Below are 20855 nucleotides of genomic sequence, written 5' to 3' on the forward strand. Positions count from 1 at the left end.
GCCAAGGGAGCCATTTGGGACCTCCACAAGGAGCCAGGTAGTTTAGCAGCAATGCGGCAGCTGTGCCCCTGAGCCGCAGGAGCAGGTGGGGCACCCTGCTGTGGGCACATCACTGGCTCTGAGTGGGTAGGGTTGGCTGCTGGAAGAAACTGAGCCCAGCTGGAATGAAAGCGGCTTTTTCACCATGTTTGTTCACAGGAGTTCGAGGACCTGGATGAAATCGTCGCCCGCTACGTCCAGCCAATGGCGTCTTTCGCCAGGGATCTACTGAATCACAAGTACTACCAGGACTGCAGTGGCGGAGACAGGAAGGTGAGCCGGTCAGTGGGAGGGAGCAAGAAGCTGCATCTGGGCTGGGCTCTCTAGCCTCAAGACAGGTGCTAGCCACAAGTCCTCATTAAGGAAGGGGGAGGCTTGACCTGGGTAGGTCCCACAGGGACACTGGGTTAATTGCTTCCCAGCTGCGGACCAAGCGGGGGAGCGTGGGCTGGAATAGCACAGCAGTGGTCCCAGGGGTGAGGGTAGGGAGAGCCAGAGTACCCGAGGGGTCACGCCTACTGCCCTTGCACTGCCCTCAGACTGCCTCTGGCACAGCCCTCAGTATCTCACTGGGTCTCTCTCTCCTCCTCCTGCAGAAGCTGGAAGAGATGCTGGTCAAAACGAAGAAAGAGAAGCCGACTTTCATCCCATACTTCATCAGTGCCTGCAAAGATCTTCCTGGCAAATTCCTGCTGGGGTACCAGCCTCGTGGCAAGCCCAGGTGCGTGGTGCAAGCATGCCCGCTGGGTGCAGCCAGTGCCTGGCTTTGGGGGCTGAAGCCTGATGTGTCACCTCAGTGGGCAGGCTTCTGGCCCTGACGGTGTGAAGCAGCACGTGATGTTGTTCCCTCTGCAGGATAGAGTACGTGACAGTAACGCCGGAGGGCTTCCGGTACCGGGGACAGATCTTTCCAACGGTGAACGGACTCTTCCGCTGGTTTAAGGACCACTATCAGGATCCCGTGCCAGGTGACCCCCCAGATCCTCGTGGCCGCAGTCCTGCGTGCTCACAGCATGTCCCAGGGAAGAGAGTTGCATTGTGGAGACAGGGCAACAGCCTGGCTCCGTTCCCCATTGACGGTGCTGGTCTCGGTCGATGGAAGTGGATGTGTGGTGTCTGCTGGCAGCCTGCTGAGACGCGCGCATTGCAGCAGGCTGTGCCGTATATTTAGTTGCCTCTTAAAACTGCTCGGAGCAGCCCTGGGCACAAACAGCCCCTCTTCCCATGGGTGCACAGAAGCAGCAGCCCCCAACCTGCCTCTGGTGCCATGGGTCCATTGGAGGGAGCTGCCCTGGGGAGGCACAGGCCACCTGTGGGTCAGGCCCCCTTGCAGAGGTTTCAAAGCACCAGCTTGAAGCTTCCCTCATCTAGAAGCACCTCTGAAGAAAGCAGCTGGCAGGGCCTGTTTTGCCCTTCCTGTTCTGGCCTCGCATTCACGCCAGCCCTTGCTCCTGGCCTCAGCATGGGATTTGTACCCAGTGAATGCTCACAAGAGCCTTGCTTGCAGCTGCTCAAAATCCCTGGTCACAATGAACAAACCTGGTTGCAATTCCACCACTGATGCCTTTCTTTCTCATCTTCTGCCCCAGGGATCACCCCCAGCAGCAGCAGCAGGACCAGGACTCCAGCCTCCATCAATGCTACTCCTGCTAACATCAACCTGGCTGGTGAGTTCTGATCTGTGCTGTCTAACCTGACGTACCATCCCCGCATCCGAGCCAGACTCCCCGCTGGGTATTTGCCACCCCTGACACTGGCATCTGTCTTGCAGATCTGACCCGAGCGGTGAATGCCCTGCCTCAGAACATGACGTCGCAGATGTTCAGTGCCATTGCCGCAGTGACGGGCCAGGGGCAGAACCCCAACGCTACGCCCGCACAGTGGGCATCCAGCCAGTACGGCTACGGTGGCAGCGGCGGCGGCAGCAGCGCTTACCATGTAGGTGGGGCTGGGGAGCCTGGTTGGGGGAAGCTCCACACACTCAGTGGTCCAGGGATCTCTCCTGCCACTGCAAGGGTGGTGTAGGCCATGGTGTGCTGCCCTGGCGCTGCGGGCGGCCAGCTTGGTTCAGCCTCCCGGAGCTGGGGCTACAGGGAGCACAGCTCCGGCTCCTGAGGAATGTGACTGAAGCAGGGGGGTCCTGGCAGAGAGATGGGGTGAGGAACACGGACTCCCGCGGCTGCTCCAGAATGCACTGCTTGGAGTCACCAGCCTGCAGGATTAGCTGTGGAAATATGTGCTGATTCTGCAGGCCGGTGTTAATCTCCAAGACGCAGGTCAGGCAAGCGCTTCAACTCCTCTCGGGGACGTTGCAGGGAGCGAGAGCTGGGACAGGCTTTCATTCCAGTGCAGGACTAAGCAGGTCCCGCACGTGCTGCCTGGCAGTCGTCTCCCCCAGTGACGCCTGTATGAGCGCGGCTGCAGGGGAGACCTGGCGGGTGGTCGCAAGCAGCACATCTGCCCACCCAGATGCCTCCACAGGCATTGGCTGCTGCACAGTTGGTGCCCCTGGCTTTGCCCAGCTCCCCTGGTGCCAGACCCCGGGGATACCAAAGGGAGGGGCTGCATCCTCTCCTCGGTTCCCCCTGCTGCTGCAGGCGAGCGGCGGGTGCCTGGCTGGGCCACCTTTCTCTTTGGACTGCTTTGATCTGGGCCCCAAGGGACTGTGGATAAGCCTGGCCTTGGGCTGTCAGGATTTCTGGACCAGCAAGTCCTGCTTCCCAAGCTGCTGGGTCCCTCATCTCGGGATCAGGGCAGAGCCTGTCACAGCTGAGACCCTCTTCCTGAGCCCTGGGCAGGCTGCTTCAGTGCTCACGTATGCACGTGTGCCAGCCCCCTGTGCTGCTAGTATTACCCCTCAGCCAGCGCCCTGCTCAAGGGGGCAGTCATGCCTCTGATGCACCCAAGGGCCTGGTGTGTTCTGCTGCCTCACTCCCTGCTCCAGGCATCTTGCCTGGGGAGATTTCCCTGCAGTGCCGCCCTTCCTGGGGCAGTGCACTGCGGTCTCCTATGTGAGATGCTTGAATGTGTTTGTAAGGCTACAGTTAAACTTTTTGCTGTGGGATCTGCTGAGGGCAGCTGCGTCCTGGTTTTATGTTGTGTTCACAACACCCGGGCTGGCCGGTGCAGCAGCACTTTGACCAGCATGACTGGCTTGAGCCGTTGTGGTTCTGTCTACAAGGGGGAGAACGCAGTGCCTCGCCCCTACACTTCTGTACCAGCTGACTCTGTCCATCCATCCTCTCGCAGGTCTTTCCGACTCCGGCGCAGCAGCCAGTGGCCACCCCGCTGATGACCCCCAGTTACTCCTACACTACCCCCAGCCAGCCGATCACAACGCCGCAGTATCATCAGCTCCAGGCCAGCACCACCCCGCAGTCCACGCAGTCGCAGCCGCCATCGCAGCCCTCATCCAGTTCCAGGCAGCGACAGCAGCCCAAGTGAGCCTCTTGGGGAGCTGGGGGGGTGGGCCTCGTGCTTTGACCTGCATTTCGCTTGATAGCAGTGCTGTATGCCAGGGGCTGCCCAAGGGGGTCGCGCCCTGCTCTTTATCCCAGGGCTATGCCAGCTGTGCTGGGAGAGGCACGCACATGGCCTGCACCCTCTGCTCTCTCCACCCAGCCCCAAAAGCCCGTCCAGGGGCTGGGAAGGAGAGAAAGGAAAGGGCCCCGGAGGGCTTGTGCTGCCCAGTATTTTCACCTCCTGTCTGTCCATCCGTCTGTCCAGGGCCAACAGTCATGCGGCCATCGACTGGGGGAAGATGGCCGAGCAGTGGCTCCAGGAGAAGGAGGCAGAGCGGAGGAAACAGAAGCAGCGGTTGACTCCGCGCCCATCTCCCAGCCCCATGATCGAGAGCACGCCCATGTCCATCGCCGGCGACGCCACGCCACTGCTGGACGAGATGGATCGATAGGCCTGGCTGGACCTGCCCCTCTGCTCTCTGGGAAGGGGGAGGGGAGGGAGAACAGTTGGAAGCAAGTCCCCTTCCTTAGCCACGTAACTCCTGTTTTATACTGCATAACATGGTGTGAAATGACACTGGGCGGCACCCCCCGCACCAGCGCCAGGCTTGGCAGGGCCGGCATCAGTATATATCTGCGTATATCTCATAGGAAAGGAAGGGGCCTCACAAGCAGCCTCTGCTCCAGGCCATGCTCCACCGCTTCGGCAGCTCACCTGAAAAACTGGAGTCTGCCCCTGGCCGTGCCCAGCAACCTGCTTCCATAGCCTGGGCAGGGAGCACGCCCTGCGCAGAGCGACGCGTTACCAGCCCCTCCCGTGGCACGGCCCTCGCCCTGACTGCGCTAAGCACCCACCAACTCCTGGTGCCTCTGCTCCGTGGTTCCCTGCAGACACCATGCCAACCCCTGGCATCTGCTTTTGCAAGGGGGTTTTAGCAAAGCAGGTCTGGGGTCAGGGCTTCGGCCAGGGAGAAGTGCAGCTGCCCCGGGGGCTCGGCCTCTCCCTGGGACGATATTTATTCTGTTTTTGTTTTGTTTGTTTTGGGGTCAGACGGGGAAAGGAGGGTGGTGGTAGCCGTGTCCCGGGAGCAAGGCAGGCTCATACCCAAGGTGCCACTAGCACTGCCACTCTCATGGCCAGGAGGATGTCATGCAGCCTGAAAGCCTCTCCCACATCTCCCTCGCATGCCCAAACGGGGCGCATAAATAGTATTTCTGCCAAGCACCAGGCAGGAACCCCTCTCTCCGGGGCAGTGGCAGAGGTGGGAGCAGAGCCCCTCTTCCTTTGTTGCACAGAAGCGCTCCCAGGCCTGCGGACCTGGGGGCGTCCCAGGAGGAGGAGGAAGAATCCCTGTCTGTTCTTCCCGCTCTGTGTGGAGCCCAGGGGCCTGCAGGAAGCCCAGCCTGGGTCTCCCACGGCCTGCCCTGGCAGGGGAGGCTGCAGGGGTCAGGCTCAGCCCGGTGCACTGTTACAGAGTCGCTGCTGGAGATGAGAACTGTTTCTAACCCGGAGGCTACTCGCCACGCTCCCCCGTGGTCCTCCCCCAGCTCCCTTGCAGGACTTTTGTTCCCCCACGATCTGCCTGACCCTCTGCATGGAGTCACGAGGTTTTACAGCTAGGAAAGAAGCAGGAGCGGCGCGGAGCTCAGGAGACAAAGGCCTTGTTTGCATGCAAATGCCCCTGGATAATGGAGGAAGGCGACCCGAGAACCAAGTGGCGTCTGTGGAGGATGGAGCACCGCCGGTTTCCAGGCAGCAGCTCCACCGTAGCCCACGGCCAGGCATGGCTGCACCCCTCGGCCCCGGGCTGGCGTGTGCCGAGGCAGGCTCATGAGCAGGCTAATTTTTGCTGTTCATTTTTTTTTATTATTATTATTATTATTATTCTGTTGAGTTTGGGACGGGGGCTGGGAGCCACCCCCGCAGGCGCTGGAGACCAGGCGGGGGCCCCAGTCACGCTTTGTTTGCCAGATCCTGGTGGCTGCCTTTGGTTTTAGGTTTCCCCCTTGACTATCAATAAAATTCTACTTTTGGGACATCGACTGCTTGGGGCCTCCTGCCTGCCTGCCTGCCTGCCTGCCTTCCTTGTGGGTGGGTGCTCATCTTGTCCCTACCCCGAGCCTGGCCAGCACTGGCTTTGCTGTAGCTGCTCGGGGGTCGGGCTGAGATGCCTCGGCTAAACGCGTGTGGGTTGCAGTCCCGCACCACGGCCCTTGACTGTCGCAAAGGGCCTTGAAGTGCGCCCTGGCTTCCAGCTCCTGTAAGCCAGGCCCTGCCCTGGGCATGAGGTGCTGCCAAGGCCCAGAGGCTGCTTCTAGCCCCCCCGTGTCCTTTGAAAGGGGGGAGTGGTGGCTACGGCGGGGGTAGCTCCCTGTCACCCTGTGGGTCTAAAGGTGACTGCAGGGGGGAGTGCCGGGGCCCTGGCCCGTGGCTGCTGGCCTCACGGATCCACTTCCAGCACCCGGCAGGCGGGTGCCACGCGAGACACTTCCCTCTGCTCGGGACGCCTGCGGTGCCGGAGGGCTGGGCTGCTCTTGGTCCTGGGCGGAGGGAAAGCCCCGCTGCCCCGTTGTCTCCCACCGTGCCACCCCCTCGCCAGGCGAGCGCCAGGGGCCCGTGGTAGGCGCAGCTGGCCGGGGGCCGGCGGCGGGAGGGGGCCGGGCCGGCTCAGGCTGCCCCGTCCCGAGCCTGGCGTGGGGCAAGGTCGGCCGGCCGGCCCCGGCACGCAGAGGGCTCGCGCTCTCGCTGCGGGGCCGCGGCCCCGGACCAGCGCCCTGGGCACGGGGGGGCAGAGCCGGGCCCCTTGTGCCCCCGGCCCGGCCCGTGCCCCCGGGGCCCGCACGGACGCGGGGAGGGTGTGCGGGCAGCTCCTTCATTGCGGGGGGGGCGCCGGGCTGGTCTGCGCTCCCGTCCTGGGCCGCCGCCGCGGGTCCTTCCTCCTCCTCCTCCTCCTCCTGCTGCTGGTGCCGGCGGGCCGGGCCGTGGCGGCGGGGGCGGCGCTGGGCACGGGGGCCCGGGCCGGCACGGCGGGGCTGGGCGGCCGCGGCCGCTTCCCCTTGCTCTTGCCCTTGCCCCGGCGGCGGCCCCCGCGCTCCCGGCCCGCGCCGTCGATGAGCGGCCCCCCGACGGCGAAGGGCACCGGCTCGCGGGCCACGGCCACGGCCACCGAGCTGTAGCGGCGGCACCTGCGGCGGGCGGGCGGGCGGTGAGCGGGGGCGGCGAGCCGGGCCGGGGCGGGGCGGGGCGGGGGCACTCACCACACGTAGAGGTAGGGCTCCACGCACTGCTCCCGCTGCGCCAGCTCGAAGCAGGGCACCCGCAGCACGTTGAAGAAAGCCTGGCCCACGGCCCGCGCCGCCGAGCTGTTCACCTGCCGCAGGCACCGCTCCAGCCTGCGGGCACGCACCGACCGCACCGCTCCGCTCAGCCCCGCGCCGCCCCGCAGCCCGCGCCGGCCCGCCCCGGCCCGCCCCGCCCCGTCCCGTCCCGTCCCGGCGGTACCGGCGGTCGCAGTCGCAGTGGCTGACCGTGTGCCAGCGCAGGTTGCGGTAGCCGTGGCGGGTGCTGAAGGGCCGGATGACCTGCGGGCAGTGGTCGTGCTCCCGGCAGCAGCGGTCCGTGTCCCGGTGCTCCCCTGCGGGGGAGCGGGAGCTCAGCCCGGCCGCCCCGCCGCCCGCGCCCGCGCCCCGCGCCCCGCGCTCACCCAGCTGCTCGTAGGTGTCGGCGTTGCTGCCGGCGCCGCACCACAGCGTGCCCGGGTAGGTGAAGCCCGCCCGGCCCGGCCCCGGCCCCAGCGCCAGCAGCGCCAGCAGGTGCAGCGCCGAGCACCGCATGGCGCCGCCGCCAGCCCCGGGCCCCGACGGCGCCGCCGCCCCTTATAAGCCCGCCGCGCCGGGGAGGGGCCGCCCGCACCGCCCCGCACCGCACCGCCCCCAAGCCATTGCCCGCCGGGGCTGGCACCGCGGAGGGCGTGGGGGCTCCTGCGGGAGCTGGCGGCGGGGCCCTCGCCCAGGCCCCTTCCTCCGAGGGCACGTGCAAGGCGGCCACGTCGGGGCCACGAGGGCAAAGCCACGTTTCTGCTGCCCGTGTGCCACCCTGGCTCTCAGCGTGTCCCCCCGGCCCGCCACACCGCACTGTGCCACTCAACACCCCTTGCTCCCATGGCAGCCGTCCGCTGGGCCTTTGCTCCGTGCCCCGGATCTCCCCCAGGCCCCAAGAGCCGGTCCACAGTCCCCGGCTCCCCTGCCCTGGCACTACCTTGCCCAGCACCCGCGCTCAGGGCTCAGGTAGTGGGCAAGGAGCCTGCCCCGCGGCGCTAGGGTCTGCCTGCCCTAGGCCGCGAGCGGGGCACCTCTCCCCACCCAGCACCCCGTGGGCGCGCAGGCCCCGCCGCACTCCTCCAGCTAGGAAAGGGTTAGCGCCTAATCCGGCTCCTCCAGCCTGACCGCCAGTTACCTCGAGGAGCCGGAGCCCCTCGCTGAATTCATGAGCTGGCTCGGGGCGGTGGGAAGGGGCGGGCCGAGCCGGTTGCCCTGGCAGCCCGCGATGGGGTGATGTCTCCGGGCCCATCGGACTGGGTCTCCCGGCGGATTTCTCCTCCGTGCAAACACGCCATCGGCGCGGCCCTTTCATGTCCTGGCCCCGTCGACCCACGCTCACCCCAGGGCCCCAGGAATTCCAGCGCCAAGCCGCCTCCGTCTCCGAGCCTGTTAATCAAAGTGGCATTAAAGAGCTGGGAGGTGCGGGGCCCGGCATGGGGGGTGCAGGGTCTGGGGGGTTCGGGTGCCCTCGCCTGCACCCTCTCTGCCACGCAAGCACCAGGATCGGTCCTGCGGCTCCTGCCCACAGTGTCTGCTGGCAGTGCCCAGGCTGCAGGGCCCCCTGTGCAGCTCCCTGCCTGGCCCTGGCCCCGGCACTGGGCGTCCTCGGGGCTGGGGCCTGGGACGGATCCCCGGCTGCAGCCTGACCCCGGAGCCCCTGAGGAAGTGCAGCTGGTGCATAGGCCATGCTGGGGCCTGGCTGTGGGCTGGACGCTGAGCACCAGCCTGCAGCAAAGGGCAGGACCCCTGCGCAGAGCCCCGAGGGCACCCGGCATGGAGCAGCAACCTGCTCCGCGCCACCATGGTTGCAGGAGCTGGGCCCAGCCCGCAACCCCCAGCCCGGTCTCCGTGCAGGGGCAGTGTGCAGCCAGCGCCCGTCTCTTTTGGGTTGATGGGGTGGGTCTGGCCCGCATGTCGCCTCCGCCCTGCCGGCCGCACATCCCAGCTCGCTCCGTGCAGATTAACAGCCCAGCTCAGCAGGAGGAGCTGGGGGCCCGAGCTGCCCCAGGCCCCGCAGAGCTGACCGCGCAGACGGGCGCATGCAGCAGGGCTCTACGTGGGGGGCAGCGCCCAGGACTGCCTCGGCCTTGCCCGGCGTGCAGAGACAGGCAGGCAGCTCCCTGGGCCCCGCCAGTGCCAGCCTCAAGGGGAGCAGGCATCAAGGCCGTGGCTGATCCGGGTCGGCCCCAGCTGAGCTGCCAGGGAGGAAGCAAGGCAGTGCCAGAATGGGGGGTGCCCCTGTGCAGCCTGCACCCCCCCAGGCCAGCTACCCCCATAGGGCTGGCACAAAGCCCTATGCCAGGTCTGAGACTGGGGTCTGGGCCCTGGTCTGCCCCTGCCCAGGGGCTTCGTGGCACTGGCAGGGGCTGCAGGGGCCACGACAGCCTTTCGGGTGCACCCGGCACAGAGGCTGGGCCGGGCCCTGCTGTGTGGGGGGCAGAGCCCCCAGCCCCACATACAGGGACAGGCATCGCCTCCCCAGGCAGCCCTCCCTGCCCAGCGTCCCACGTCGGGGCCTGGTCCCAGTGCACAGCTGCACCAGGGCACGCTCACAGCCTGGCTGGGGCCAAGGAGCAGCACCCACAGCTGCACCCAGGGCCGTGGGACCAGCTCCCAGAGCTGCTGGGGTATTTAGGGCCTTGCTGGGCTGCAGCTGTGGGGCTGGGGTTGGTGTTGCAGGGCTGGCCTTGAAGCTGTCTTGCTCTTCCCTGTTGCATGCCCCAGGCCGGTGTGAGCACATGGCCCCCGCTACCTGCCCCATGCAGGAAAATGCCAGGGCAGGCCCCGCTCCCAGGCCATGGCTCAGGGGTCCCAGGCTGGGGCCTCACACCACCTCCAGGTGAGCGCAGCAGCCTGGACCTGGGTAGGGGACATGGCCACGCCAGCAGCCCCTGTGCCCTGCAGCAGCCACAGGGCTTGGGGGCAGGAGGGGGCGAGGGTCTGGCTGGGCCTGAGCAGGCGGCCCCTCTCCTTGGGGAGCCGATGCCCGGTCTGCCCCTGCATCAGACGGGTGAAGGATTTTCTGTCCCTTCCCCCAGCCCGTGCCCTGCGAATGAATTGTGAATGGCTCTCCGGGAGCCCGGGGGGGCTGGGGTTGCGTGATCCCAGCTGCTGCTGTCCGTGAAGGCTGCTCTTCTCCCGGATGCAGTTACGGAGCGGCTCTGCGCTGCAACCGTGCGCTCGACCTGCCTTCCCGATCACTGAACGCGTCAAGGGCACGGCATGGACCCGCCTGGCAGGTACGTGCCCCCTTGAGCCTGGCAGCTGCCAACACGAGCCGTTCCCAGCCGCGCTGCGGGGCGCAGGCCGTGGGCATGCCTGAAATGCAACAGGGGTCAGGCCTGGGCAGGACGCAGGAGCTGGGCACGTGCCCCGGTAAGGCAGGGGCCAGGACCCTGCCTCGTTGGGGAGCCATGGGGTGGGGTGCCTGCCCCCTGGGACCCCGACAGTGACCTGTGAGCATGCTGGTGTCTGCAGGGGCGCCTGAGGCCCTGGCTGCACTCGTCGGCCAGAGCCAGGAGCTCACGGACCCTGCCCTGGAGCGTGGCCACGGGGTGGTTCAAGCACCAGGTGGCTCGGGCTGCCGGGGGCAGCAGTGTGTCCGTGCCAGCAGCTGCTTGGCCGGGCGCCCGGCTGGCCCAGGAGAGGTGCCATGGGGGTCAGGCTGGTGGCTCCCAGCCAGCGGGGCTCAGCCGGTGGGAGCCCTGGGGGAGCTGCCCCCACCGAGGGCACGGCCTGCTGCCGGCACCCCTTGCCTCCAACTCTCCCAGCAGCCGCCTCCTGCCCAGGGACCTGTGGCGCATCCCCGAGACCCGCAAGAAGGGCTGGTACCTGGCGCTCATGGCCCCCAATGTCAAGGGCCCCGGATACTGCTGGCTCGACCCCTCTCGGCTCTACTGCAACCAGCAGGTACCGGGGCAGGGCCCAGGATCCCGCCGGGTGCCGGCATAGGAGGGGGTCCCTGCTGCAGGTCCTAGCCCCACGGCCCGGGGGGCTCTCCGGCCCAGCGTGCAGCAGCACCGCCTCGTCCCCAGGGCCTGCAGGACTGCATCACCGACCTGCTGCAGCCCTTCTGGGAGGACCCCATTGACCTGGTGGCCGGCATTGACGCCATGGGATTCATCCTTGGTAACCCCCTGCCCCCATGGCCCAGCTCCCCTGGGGAGGTTGCTACGTCCGGCGTGGGGCTGGCAGGGTGGTGTCCTTGCAGCCACCCGCCCTGGCCCCACTGCCCGCTCCATGCCCATGTCCCCGGGCGCTGTGCTGTCCTGTCCAGGTGCAGCCATCGCCAACACCCTGCAGAAGGGCTTCCTGGCCATCCGCAAAGCCGGGCACCTGTGCGTGGAGACCTACACGCAGCCCTACGCCGACTACTCCTTGCGCCAGAAGGTGATGGAGGTCAGGACCGACGCCATCACCCCAGGTGAGGTAGCAGCCAGCCCCGCGGCTCTGGAGAGGGGCTGTGTCCATCCCCAGGGTGCCTGTGGCCCTTGGCTACAGTCTACCAGACAGGGGCTGGGGAGGGCGGGCTGGCGCGGGGGCACCTGGCACACGGAGCCCCCTCCCCAGGCCTGCGCGTCTTGCTGGTGGATCAGTGGATCGAGACGGGGGGCACCATGCAGGCAGCCATTCAGCTGGTGGAGCAGCAGGGCGGCATCGTCGCAGGTAGGACGGGGCCCGGGGATCCCCGGCCCTGAGCTCAGCACCCGTGTCCCGATGACTGGTAAGGGGCAGCAGCTCGGCTGCAGGAAGGCCCGGCGGGGCCGCTCCTGTCGGGGCCTGGGCACCGAGTGGGGTGCCAGCTCCGACGCAGCCCCCTCCTCGCAGGCGTGGCCGCCATCTGCATCGAGGACAGCGAGGGCGGGCGCTGGATCCAGGCACAGTACAAGTGCTCGCACTGCGTCCCCAACCACCTGATGCCCCAGTTCAACCAGCACCAGCTGGAGTCCTTCAGCACCCTCGGGGTGAGGCACAGCCTGGTGTGACGGCGCCCAGGACCGGGTGCACGGGAGCCTCAGCCTGGAGCACCGAGCTGCTCCTGCCCTGCCCTGCCCTGCCGACGGCGCCCCAACCGTGCCATCCCCGCTCCCCACCAAACGCAAGTGCCTAAGAGCCACCTCCACCTGGGCCCTGGGGCTGCACTGCCCAGCGGCTGGGGAGCAAGAACCGGGGCCGGTGCGTGGAGCCGCTCAGGGCAGGAGCCGTGCGCGCGGGAGCAGGGGGTGAGCGGCACCGGATGCATGGGCGACTGCTCCTGCGGCTCCGGTTTATCGACCTCCATGAATAGCCCACCTCGCTGGGCAGCTTCCGCCTGCATGTGTCTGCCCCACCAAGGGCTCCCCGCGTGCCCGGGGATGCTGCCCCATGCCAGCCATCAGGGCAGCGCTTCATGCCTGGGGCACCCGCCCCTTCCCATCTCACACATTAGGAGCTTGGTCTTTAAATAATAATAAAAGACTTTATTAAGAGAGGAGGCCAGGAAGCCTGCTAATGACATGCTAATTTGCATAGGAAATAGGCTGGAGCTGTGCCCAGGGGCGTTGGCCCCGGCCCCTCTAAGCACCTCCTGGCTCAGCTTGGCCCGCGGTCCCAGGCTGGGCTTCCCCAGCAGCCATGGGAGAGGCCAGGGCAGCCTTTCCCCGCGCCAGGAGCAGCACAGGGGGACACGGAGAGGCCACGGAGGTGCAGGCAGCTGTCCGTGCCAGGCAGGGGCAGGCACCGAGCCGCGGCCTGCCCAGCTGTGCTTGCCGGGCAGGCTCAGGTCCCATGAGCCCGGGGGAGGCGTTTCTCCGGGCCAGCAGTGCCCCCGTGCCCAGGCCACAGCTCTTTGGTAGGGGCACGGAGCTGCGGGGGGCTGGCACGGCCCGTCAGCGGCAGCACTTGGGTTTCTTCCCCTGCGCTGTCAGGTACACGTCGCTGTCGTTGCTGCTGATCCCTAGGAGACAGCAGGTGCGGGTCGCTGCAGGGGCACCCCCCACCCCGCCTGGCTGGCACGGGGCGCCTCAGCCCTGCGCGCCCGGAGAAGCCGCAAGCAGCGTGCTGCTCCCCAGTGTACGGCAGTGGAGGAGCCTGCCCGCAGGCCCAGGACCCGGATACTCACGGACGACGTCCCCGATCTTCCTGGCGCTGCTCCTCTCCAGCTCGGCCAGCACGCTGCTCTCGAAGGTCAGCGCCGCCACGCGGAAGAAGAACTCCCTCACGTTCTCCCCTGCCGGCGGGACCGCAGCTTGGTGACCGCCCTCCCGGCACGGACCCCGCTCCCCTGCCCCCAGTGCTGCCAGCCGGGGGGCACGGCCCAGCCCAGCCTCCCCCCGGGTGCCCCTGCGGTGAGAGCTGACCTGTGAGGGAGGAGACGGCCCAGTACTCAGCCCGCATCTCCTGGGCCACCTTGAGAGCGTCCTTCTCCGCCAGGCTGTACCGCGCGGGCGGCTGCCGGAGGGGACGGGGCGTGAGCGGGAGTCTGGGGCCAGCCCCGCGTGCACCCAGCCAGGGGGAGGGCGATGGCATCATGGGGCTGGCTCGGCCCTGAGCCCCCCAGTCCATGCCCGGGCAGGGCCCTCAGGGGACCCGCACTCACGCTCAGGTCCTTCTTGGAGCCCACCAGGAAGAGCAGGACGTTGGCAGGGTCGTTCTCCTTGAGGGCATCAGCCAGCCACTGCCTGCGGGGAGGGAGCCGTGGCCTGGGCGCGGGGGCTTCTGCCAGCCCGGGCTCACGGCTGAGCTCTGCCGGCCCCGGGGAAACAGTCGCCCAAGGTGCCGGTCCCAGCAGCCCTCCCCGCCCCGTACCTGGTGTGCTCCAGAGACGCCACGTTGTTGACGTCGAACACGATCACGATGGCTGGGAGGGGAGCGAGAGGGGGTGAGAGGGGCACGGGTCCCGGGGCATGCTCGCCCGCGCAGCCCCAGTCCCTCACCTTGCGCGCCGCGGTAGTAGGTGGACGCGATGCACTTGAACCTCTCCTGGCCGGCCGTGTCCCAGCTGGGGGCAGAGGGCAGGGGTCAGCGGGGCCGGGCGCGGGCGCAGGCGCGGGCGTGGGCAGGAGGGGGTGCATACTCACAGCTGCAGGCTGAAGGGGACGCCCAGCACCTCGAAGCGCTCCATCTCGAAGTCCACCCCGATGGTCGCCTTGTAGTTCTTGTCGAACGTGTCCTTGCAGAACCTGGGGCCGGAGCGCGGAGGGGCTCAGCTGGACGCCTCCCTGGGGCCAGCCAGCGCCGGGGGCTGCCAGGTCGGGACGTCCCGCTGGGCACTAAGGCAGCACCTGGGGAGCCCGAGCCCCAGGCTGCTGCGGGCACCAGCCCCGCATGGGTGGGGGGAGGCAGCCTAGGTGCTGTCCCGCGTGGCCTCCCAGGGCAAGCAGGCCTTGTGGATACCCCAGAGCCCGCCCGAGGCCGCACGCACCGGTTGATGAGGCAGGTCTTGCCCACCGACAGGTCTCCCACCACGATGATCTTGGAGATCTTGAACCTGCCAGGCAGAGGCGGCACGTCCACCCTCGCTCCTGTCCCGGGCCCTGCCGCGGGGCCCGGCAGCACAGTGCCAGCTCCCTTCCCTCCCCCCAGACTGCACTGCCCCTGGATCGCAGCCCCGGCGTGGGCCCAGGGCAGCCCCCGGGCAAAACCGCGCAGCAGGCAGAGCCGCTCGCTGCCACGTGGCTGCGGCAGGAGGGTCTGACCATCTGCCTGGCGCGGCCCTGGCTAAGCCGGTGCCCCCGCCGGGCCCTGCTGCTCCCCTGCAGATTATCCCCCCAGCCTTTCTTCCTCCCAGCTCAGGAGCCGGGCCCAGAGGGAGGCGCTTTCCTGAGACTCCCTGAGCCACAAGCCAATCCAGGACCCCGCTCCCTCCTCCCTGCATTCCTGCTCCGTGACGAAGCCGCAGGCCTGCTCCGCACGCAGGCCCCGGCTGCCCGCCTGCGCCCCGGCTGCGGGGCCTCGGAGGCGGCCCAGGCCAGCGGCCCTGGATGCTGGCGCTTGGCGCCGTCGGGGCACGCATGCCCGCCTGCCCGCCCGCCCCGTCTGTGCGTGCGGGGCACACTTACCCCACGGTGCCCGTCCGCTGCTCCTGGCAGGCGCTGGTCACGCTGGGGTGGAAAGCGGTGCGCGCGTGCAGGGCGGCCTCCTTCCTGAAGCACTGCAACGGGGCAGGGGCAGGGGCAGGGAGGGCAGTGCCCGCGGCTCGCCCGGTGCCACCACCCCGGGGCGGGCGGGCGGGTGCGGGCGCTGCGGGGCACGGGGCAGGGATGCGGGCGCTGCAGAGGGGCCCCCACCCACCCACCCCGGCCCGCGGGGCTCACCTGGGGCAGCTCGGCCACGACGCGGTCCCTCCTGACCGGGGCCAGCACGCTCATCGTCCGCCCGACGGGCGCGTCCCGCGCCGGGCTCCTGCGGGCGGGCGGGCGGGCGGGGCGGGGGCGGGGCCCGGCGCCGGGACAGCCCCGGGGATGCGCGGGCAAGGGGCGGCCCCGGCCCGGCCCGGCCCGGCCCGGCCCGGCGGGCGGGAACCCGGGCCCCGGACAGCCCGGACGCCCCCCGCCCGCCAGCTGCTGCGCGCCCCGACTGCGACCCCCGCGGGCCGGCCCGCTCCGCTCGCACCCGCTTCTTCCGCGGGCTACGGGCACGGCACGGCACGGCACGGGACACGGTGCGGGACACAGGGAACGGCCCGGGACACAGTGCCTGGCGCGGGGCGCGGGGCACGGCTCGGACGCGGTGCACGGTGCAGGACACGGTGCATGGGCAGAGCACGGCCCGGACGCTGGGCACGTTCAGGACACGGACACAGCCGGCACACGGTGCGTGCACGAGCATTGGGCAGGACACGGTGCACGGTGCAGGACATGGACACGGCCGGCACACGGTGCGTGCACGAGCATTGGACACGACACGGTGCACGGTGCAGGACATGGACACGGCCGGCACACGATGCACGCACGAGCGTTGGGCAGGACACGGTGCACGGTGCAGGACATGGACACGGCCGGCACACGGTGCACACATGAGCATTGGACACGACACGGTGCACGGTGCAGGACATGGACACGGCCGGCACACGATGCACGCACGAGCATTGGACAGGACACGGTGCACGGTGCAGGACATGGACACGGCCGGCACACGATGCACGCACGAGCATTGGACAGGACACGGTGCACGGTGCAGGACATGGACACGGCCGGCACACGGTGCATGCACGAGCATTGAGCAGGACACGGCCGGCACACGGTGCACACACGAGCGTTGGACAGGACACGGTGCACGGTGCAGGACACGGGGAGCTCCGCGCTCGCAGCCCTGCCCCTGCAACGCCCCGCGCTGCCCCTAGAGGGCGCACGCCCCCGGCCGCTCTGCGCATGCTCCAGCGCCTTCCGGCCTCCCCCTCGGACAACTCCACCTCCCGGCGGCCCCCGCGCGCTCTCGCGGCCCCGCCCCGCGTCCTCTCGCGAGAGCGGCCCGGCCATAAGCCCGTGCCAGGCGGCCGCGCCAGCCCCTTTCGCCTCCTTCCCCAAGATGGCGCCGAAGGCCAAGAAGGAGGGTGAGGAGCGGCGCCTCCGCGCGGCGGGCCCGCATGGCAGGATCGGGCCCACGGGGGGGGCTGGAGCTGGGGCCAGGGTCGAGCCCACGGGGGGGGGGGGGGGCTGGCGCCGGAGTTGGGCCCACGTGGCAGGACTGGGGCCAGGGTCGGGCCCACGTGGGGGATTTGAAGCCGGGATCGGGCCCACACGCGGTGGGGGGGCGGGTTGGAGCTGGGGCCAGGATCGGGACCTCGTGGGGTGGGGGTGGGGGTCAGGCCCACGTGGGGGGATCTGGGGCCGGGATCAGAATCACGTGGCGGGATCGGGCCCGCATGGTCAGGGCCAGGATTGAGGTCAGGATCAGGCCCGCATGGCAGGTGGGGGGGGGGCAACGCCGCCCCTGACCCCGCTGTGCTCCGGCAGCCGTCCCCGCCAAGACGGAGGCGAAGTCCAAGGCCCTGAAGGCGAAGAAGGCCGTCTTGAAAGGCGTGCACAGCCACAAGAAGAAGAAGATCCGCACGTCTCCCACCTTCCGCCGGCCCAAGACCCTGCGGCTGCGGCGCCAGCCCAAGTACCCCCGGAAGAGCGCGCCGCGGAGGAACAAGTACGGCCGCGCTGACGCCGGGGTTTGGGGCGGGCGCGCGGGGGTCGCAGCGCGACGTCCTCGTTGCCTTGGAGGGGGCAGCGGGACCGTGCTCGCGTAACGCCTCGGCACGGGACGCCGGGGGTACAGGTGATGATTACACGCGACCAAAGCCTGAGATCTCGTGATTGCAGCTTGAGCGACTGATGTACCCCGAGCTCCCCAGCCGCCGGCGCGACGGCGCGGGCCCTGTGGGCGCGCCGTCCGCCCTTTCTAACCGGCCTTTCCAACAGGCTGGACCACTATGCCATCATCAAGTTCCCGCTGACCACGGAGTCGGCCATGAAGAAGATCGAGGATAACAACACGCTGGTCTTCATCGTGGACGTCAAAGCCAACAAGCACCAGATCAAGCAGGCCGTCAAGAAGCTGTACGACATCGACGTGGCCAAAGTCAACACGTTGATCCGGTGCGAGGCTGGGCGGGGGCTGGGAGGGTGGGCGGCCAGGTCGGGGCTTAAGCCCTTTAACATGTCGGGGTGCGCGGAGCGGGGGAGCAGCAGCGAAGGGCCGTGCCTTGTGCAGGTGATGTGAACTAGATCACAGCTGAGTCCCGTGATGTGCTCAAAGGAACCACTGATGCACAAGGCAGTGCGGTACAGCCGGAGGGACAGCCGTGGCTGCGGGCACTGACGCGTCTTCCCCTGTTCTAGGCCCGACGGCGAGAAGAAGGCTTACGTTCGTCTCGCTCCAGACTACGACGCGCTGGATGTAGCCAACAAGGTGAGGATGATGCTGTTGTGTCCACGGTTTGGTGGTGACGGGGTCTGCTGTGGCCCATGGTGTGCATGAAGGGAGTGGCCGGCCTGCCTCCTTGAGCCGGGTTTCTGACGGGCTTTGGGCAGCCTTCGTCGCTGGGCAGAGTTGTAAGAGTTAATTCATGTGGATGTTTCCCTGGATTGAGCTAAGGATACCCAGCAAAGCTGGAGTTCACACACAGCGCAGGCCTACCCGTGTGGGGCTCTGACCACTTGCAATCCAGGGCCTTGAGGAGGAGGGCAGTGGGGCCCGGGCCCCTTGCTGTGTAACCACCCCTTGCTTGTCTAAATTTTCCCAGCACTTGCAGCTGGAGGAGTAACTTCCTTGCCCTTCTGATAACTGCTGCATAGTGCTGCTGGCAAGGACCAGCCTGTCTCTCTAGCTGCCCTTAGAGAAAGGGAACGATGCTCGAGTAACTTCCAGCAAACACTGAAACACGAAGCCTAGAGGTTCGCCAGGAGGGCGTGGGAATCCTGTGCTTCTGGCATAGGGAGAAGCTGTATGTATAGCGCCAGAGAGACGGGGGCATGCCCCTTTGGCTGCGTAGGGTGAGATGGAGAGGAGTGGATGTGTAACGTATTTGAGTAGCTGGAGGTTGAGCATCGTGGGATGCTGCGTGGGAAATGTTTGCATAAGGAGGCGCTCTGCGAGGGTAGCAGCGGTATGCTTGGGGGCACCTGGCATGCCATGGAGGAAGGCTGTTTGCCCAGGGCTTGAACTTCTCCGGGGAGGTGCGTGGGGGCCCCTTGTGCCCAGGCAGCGCACTAATGTCACCCCTTGTGCTTCCTTTCAGATTGGAATCATCTAAGCGGCGCCCACCAAGAGCTGTACAGAGGAGCTAATAAACTCTGCAAAACCACAGGCAGGCTCTCGCCTCGTGACTGAGCGACCTCACCTCGCAGCAGAGGCCCCGGGGTGGAGGGCAGGCTGGTGCCTGGGCTGTTTCAGTGCGGTCAAGCCAAATCGCAGAGGGATCAGGGGAGATGTGCAGGCCCCAAAGCTGGGTCAGGGGAGGCAGAAGGGGCTGCTGCCTGCGGGGTTTGCAGGAGCTGCTCTGCAGGGGAGTGATGGCACCAAGCTGGGGAAGCAGTGCCCGTGGGTGAAGTTGCCAGCCCTTTCCAGGTTGCCCAGGCCCTTAGGTGACTGCTGTTTCTGCCCTGCCTGTCCCACATTTGGCTGTTCCTTCTGCTCCAGTTTTTGCCTGGCTAGGTTTGCCAAAGTCTATCCATTCATTATACTACTGTGTTATTCTGACTATGAGTCGATGCTGTGAAAGGCAGGGGGGTCTCTTTTTGGAAGGGGAAAGGTTTAAGTTAACAGAACTGTGCGGTGCTGTTCCCACCTAACCCTTGGTCTCAGCCAGACCCCCCCCCAACATCTGCGTGTGGGCGCTTCACAAGCGGATGCACTGGGCTGCTCCGACACCTTGGCCGGCTGTTGCTGCTGCCCTGGTCTGCCCACAGCGTGCCGGGTGAGGGACCTTTGCAGAATGGCAGGTTATTGCAGTGCTTCTGCCCTGGCCAGTGGCTCCCCATCAGCTGCTGCTGGTCCTTGGAGCAGAAGCTGGAGGAAGATCTTGGAGCCTTTCAAAGCTCATGTGTTTTGGGAGGCACCATGCCCTAGTGAGCAAGCCAGTGGGTCACCTTCCTCCAGGGCCACCTCTGTTCTCCCCAGGCAGGGCCCAACTTCACTGAGGCTCAGGGCAGCGTGCTAGCACAGGCCCCCAGCTGGGCCCCAGGCCTGTGTGCTGGCAGCTTTCAGCCCAGCTCCTGTTGCTAGCAGGAAGTGGGGGATTAGGGTTAGGGATTCGCAGATCTCCTTATATGAAGCCAGCTTCTTCAAGGGCATGAACAGGAGGTGGAAGCCAAGGGCTGCTCGACAGTGCACAAGCATGCAGCTGGGGAAGGCTGGACTTCCCCTGTAAGCTGGGGCCAGCTGCACGGCAGCCTTCACAAGAGGCCTGGCCTCTGGGACTGCTTGCCCCTGTGCCCTGGCAGCTGGATGCTGTGCTTCTCCAGGGTGTCCCAGGCTGCTGGGCAGGCTTCTGAAACTGTCCTGCTGCAAATGAGCCGCGTGTCCTTGGGACTGCTTTCCTGGCAGCCGGTGCCCGAGGACCTTCGGGCAGTAACCATTCCCGAGTGAGATGGGTCCTGCGTGACGCCTGTCCAGACATGCCTTCAAAGGCTGCCTTTGCTCTGCAGCTGTCAGAAGCTCCCAGTGTTGGCGGCCCTGGTGCCAGGCGTGCAGGTGCAGGCATTTCACGCCGCAGGGCTCTGTCTGTGCGGGCAGGGGGCAGGTACCCTGGGATGCTCCCTGAAGCGATCTGGCATGTGGGGGAAGAAGATCCTGCTGTGAGACATCCTTCATGTAATGGGGGCAAAGGGCTGTGAGTGGAGGAGCTCCAGGATTGTGCGCGCTCATCCCGGCCCTGGCAGAGGCCTCAGCTACCACTTCTCTATACCGGGGGGAACTGCAGGCCTGGCTGGAAACTGCTGTGGGCTGTTCCTGCTGATCCAGCAGCTGTGTCCTGGAGAGGGGCTGGCTGTGCGACTCCTCCCATCCAAGCTCCTGCAGCTGGGTGTGCAGGGGCTGTGGTCCTGGCCCTGGAGCCTGGGCGGTGTGAGGCTGGCTTGGTGCAGTGGTGGCCAAGTTCACCAGCCCTGGCATCTGTTCCAAAGCCAGTGCTTGTTATTGCTCCAAGGTCCAAAGGCCTCGGAGCAGCTCTCCTGGGGCTGAGTTGGCTAACAAACCTTCGGGGCAGCGGAAGTTGAAGGGCTGGGGCCAGGGCTGCTGTCCCAAGGCCGAGGCCTGGTATGTATGGCTTAGCTTGAGCTGGGCCTGGCTGTCATGGCCCTGGCAGAGCATTAGTACCAAGGGGGGCATGGAGCTGGTGGAAGGGAGGCACCTGGGGAGCCCCCTGCACTCAGGGCATTGGCATGGTGCTGCACTTGCTGGCTGTGCCCAGAGCCTGGTGCAGCACAAGCTCCCAGGCTGCCCCGTGCTGCTCTGCCCACTTGGCATGCTGGCCACAGCCTCGCAGGGAAGGAGCCTGCGGAGCCGCATTGTGCAAGAGGATGTGTACACAAAGGCAGTGGTGCCTGCTCCGGTGGCTGGGCAGAG

At 67.2% G+C, this 20855-nt stretch overlaps 5 protein-coding genes and 2 non-coding genes across 8 annotated transcripts in view; 5 read left to right on the top strand and 2 right to left on the bottom strand.

Annotated features, from left to right (window-relative positions):
* The window catches only part of SUPT6H (SPT6 homolog, histone chaperone and transcription elongation factor), a 28509-nt gene extending 22972 nt beyond the window's left edge, over window positions 1–5537 (top strand). The window contains exons 31-37 of the mRNA XM_059717288.1: window positions 199–312; window positions 636–760; window positions 895–1007; window positions 1629–1706; window positions 1811–1977; window positions 3289–3479; window positions 3766–5537. Coding sequence (XP_059573271.1) covers window positions 199–312; window positions 636–760; window positions 895–1007; window positions 1629–1706; window positions 1811–1977; window positions 3289–3479; window positions 3766–3952 — 975 coding nt within the window. The 3' untranslated portion in view covers window positions 3953–5537. The remainder of the gene's footprint in view (window positions 1–198; window positions 313–635; window positions 761–894; window positions 1008–1628; window positions 1707–1810; window positions 1978–3288; window positions 3480–3765) is intronic.
* Window positions 5345–7345, bottom strand: PROCA1 (protein interacting with cyclin A1). 2 transcript variants are annotated; one of them, XM_059717290.1, is made up of 4 exons: window positions 7205–7345; window positions 7003–7135; window positions 6759–6893; window positions 5345–6686 (listed from the first exon to the last, which is right to left on the bottom strand). In XM_059717290.1, the coding sequence occupies exons 1-4, from the start codon at window positions 7332–7334 to the stop codon at window positions 6374–6376; spliced, it is 711 nt and encodes a 236-aa protein (XP_059573273.1). In that variant the 5' UTR covers window positions 7335–7345; the 3' UTR covers window positions 5345–6373. The 2 variants fall into 2 exon arrangements, with proteins under 2 accessions (XP_059573273.1, XP_059573272.1); XM_059717289.1 differs by having other exon boundaries at window positions 7003–7345.
* A 2528-nt stretch (window positions 7346–9873) lies between these two features.
* On the top strand, window positions 9874–12254 carry LOC102575010 (adenine phosphoribosyltransferase). Its single transcript, XM_014604770.3, has 6 exons — window positions 9874–10060; window positions 10595–10730; window positions 10856–10949; window positions 11098–11244; window positions 11391–11486; window positions 11649–12254. The coding sequence occupies exons 1-6, from the start codon at window positions 10044–10046 to the stop codon at window positions 11804–11806; spliced, it is 648 nt and encodes a 215-aa protein (XP_014460256.1). The 5' UTR covers window positions 9874–10043; the 3' UTR covers window positions 11807–12254.
* An 11-nt stretch (window positions 12255–12265) lies between these two features.
* On the bottom strand, window positions 12266–15231 carry RAB34 (RAB34, member RAS oncogene family). Its single transcript, XM_014604771.3, has 10 exons — window positions 15116–15231; window positions 14861–14952; window positions 14224–14289; window positions 13880–13981; window positions 13736–13800; window positions 13608–13659; window positions 13399–13480; window positions 13160–13250; window positions 12922–13029; window positions 12266–12756 (listed from the first exon to the last, which is right to left on the bottom strand). Exons 1-10 carry the CDS (start codon window positions 15167–15169, stop codon window positions 12689–12691), a joined length of 780 nt encoding a protein of 259 aa, XP_014460257.2. The 5' UTR covers window positions 15170–15231; the 3' UTR covers window positions 12266–12688.
* A 1013-nt stretch (window positions 15232–16244) lies between these two features.
* On the top strand, window positions 16245–18594 carry RPL23A (ribosomal protein L23a). Its single transcript, XM_059717006.1, has 5 exons — window positions 16245–16353; window positions 16757–16937; window positions 17210–17386; window positions 17630–17699; window positions 18529–18594. Exons 1-5 carry the CDS (start codon window positions 16329–16331, stop codon window positions 18541–18543), a joined length of 468 nt encoding a protein of 155 aa, XP_059572989.1. The 5' UTR covers window positions 16245–16328; the 3' UTR covers window positions 18544–18594.
* On the top strand, window positions 17060–17129 carry LOC132245271 (small nucleolar RNA Z17). Its single transcript, XR_009457095.1, has one exon. It is a non-coding gene; the product is annotated as a small nucleolar RNA Z17 (small nucleolar RNA).
* LOC132245270 (small nucleolar RNA SNORD42) lies at window positions 17496–17561 on the top strand. The gene has a single exon (XR_009457094.1). It is a non-coding gene; the product is annotated as a small nucleolar RNA SNORD42 (small nucleolar RNA).
* Window positions 18595–20855: the final 2261 nt, after the last annotated feature.

This window comes from Alligator mississippiensis, chromosome 14, assembly GCF_030867095.1.
Source record: "Alligator mississippiensis isolate rAllMis1 chromosome 14, rAllMis1, whole genome shotgun sequence".
NCBI classification, from domain to species: Eukaryota; Metazoa; Chordata; order Crocodylia; family Alligatoridae; genus Alligator; species Alligator mississippiensis.

Bases quoted from the DNA above. Each gene is read 5' to 3' on its own strand.
- LOC102575010 (XM_014604770.3), top strand. The intron at 10,731-10,855 runs GTACCGGGGCAG...CCTCGTCCCCAG, and splicing joins GGCTCTACTGCAACCAGCAG to GGCCTGCAGGACTGCATCAC. The intron at 10,950-11,097 runs GTAACCCCCTGC...TGTCCTGTCCAG, and splicing joins CGCCATGGGATTCATCCTTG to GTGCAGCCATCGCCAACACC.
- RPL23A (XM_059717006.1), top strand. From the start codon at position 16,329: ATGGCGCCGAAGGCCAAGAAGGAGG. The intron at 16,354-16,756 runs GTGAGGAGCGGC...GTGCTCCGGCAG, and splicing joins GCCGAAGGCCAAGAAGGAGG to CCGTCCCCGCCAAGACGGAG. The intron at 17,387-17,629 runs GTGCGAGGCTGG...CCCCTGTTCTAG, and splicing joins AAAGTCAACACGTTGATCCG to GCCCGACGGCGAGAAGAAGG.
- PROCA1 (XM_059717289.1), bottom strand. From the start codon at position 7,334: ATGCGGTGCTCGGCGCTGCACCTGCTGGCGCTGCTGGCGCTGGGGCCG. The intron at 6,894-7,002 runs GTACCGCCGGGA...GCGTGCCCGCAG, and splicing joins CACTGCGACTGCGACCGCCG to GCTGGAGCGGTGCCTGCGGC. The intron at 6,687-6,758 runs GTGAGTGCCCCC...CGCCCGCCGCAG, and splicing joins GAGCCCTACCTCTACGTGTG to GTGCCGCCGCTACAGCTCGG.
- RAB34 (XM_014604771.3), bottom strand. From the start codon at position 15,169: ATGAGCGTGCTGGCCCCGGTCAGGAGGGACCGCGTCGTGGCCGAGCTG. The intron at 13,251-13,398 runs GTGAGTGCGGGT...CCCCTCCGGCAG, and splicing joins GCTCCAAGAAGGACCTGAGC to CCGCCCGCGCGGTACAGCCT. The intron at 13,030-13,159 runs GTCAGCTCTCAC...TCCCGCCGGCAG, and splicing joins GGCCGTCTCCTCCCTCACAG to GGGAGAACGTGAGGGAGTTC.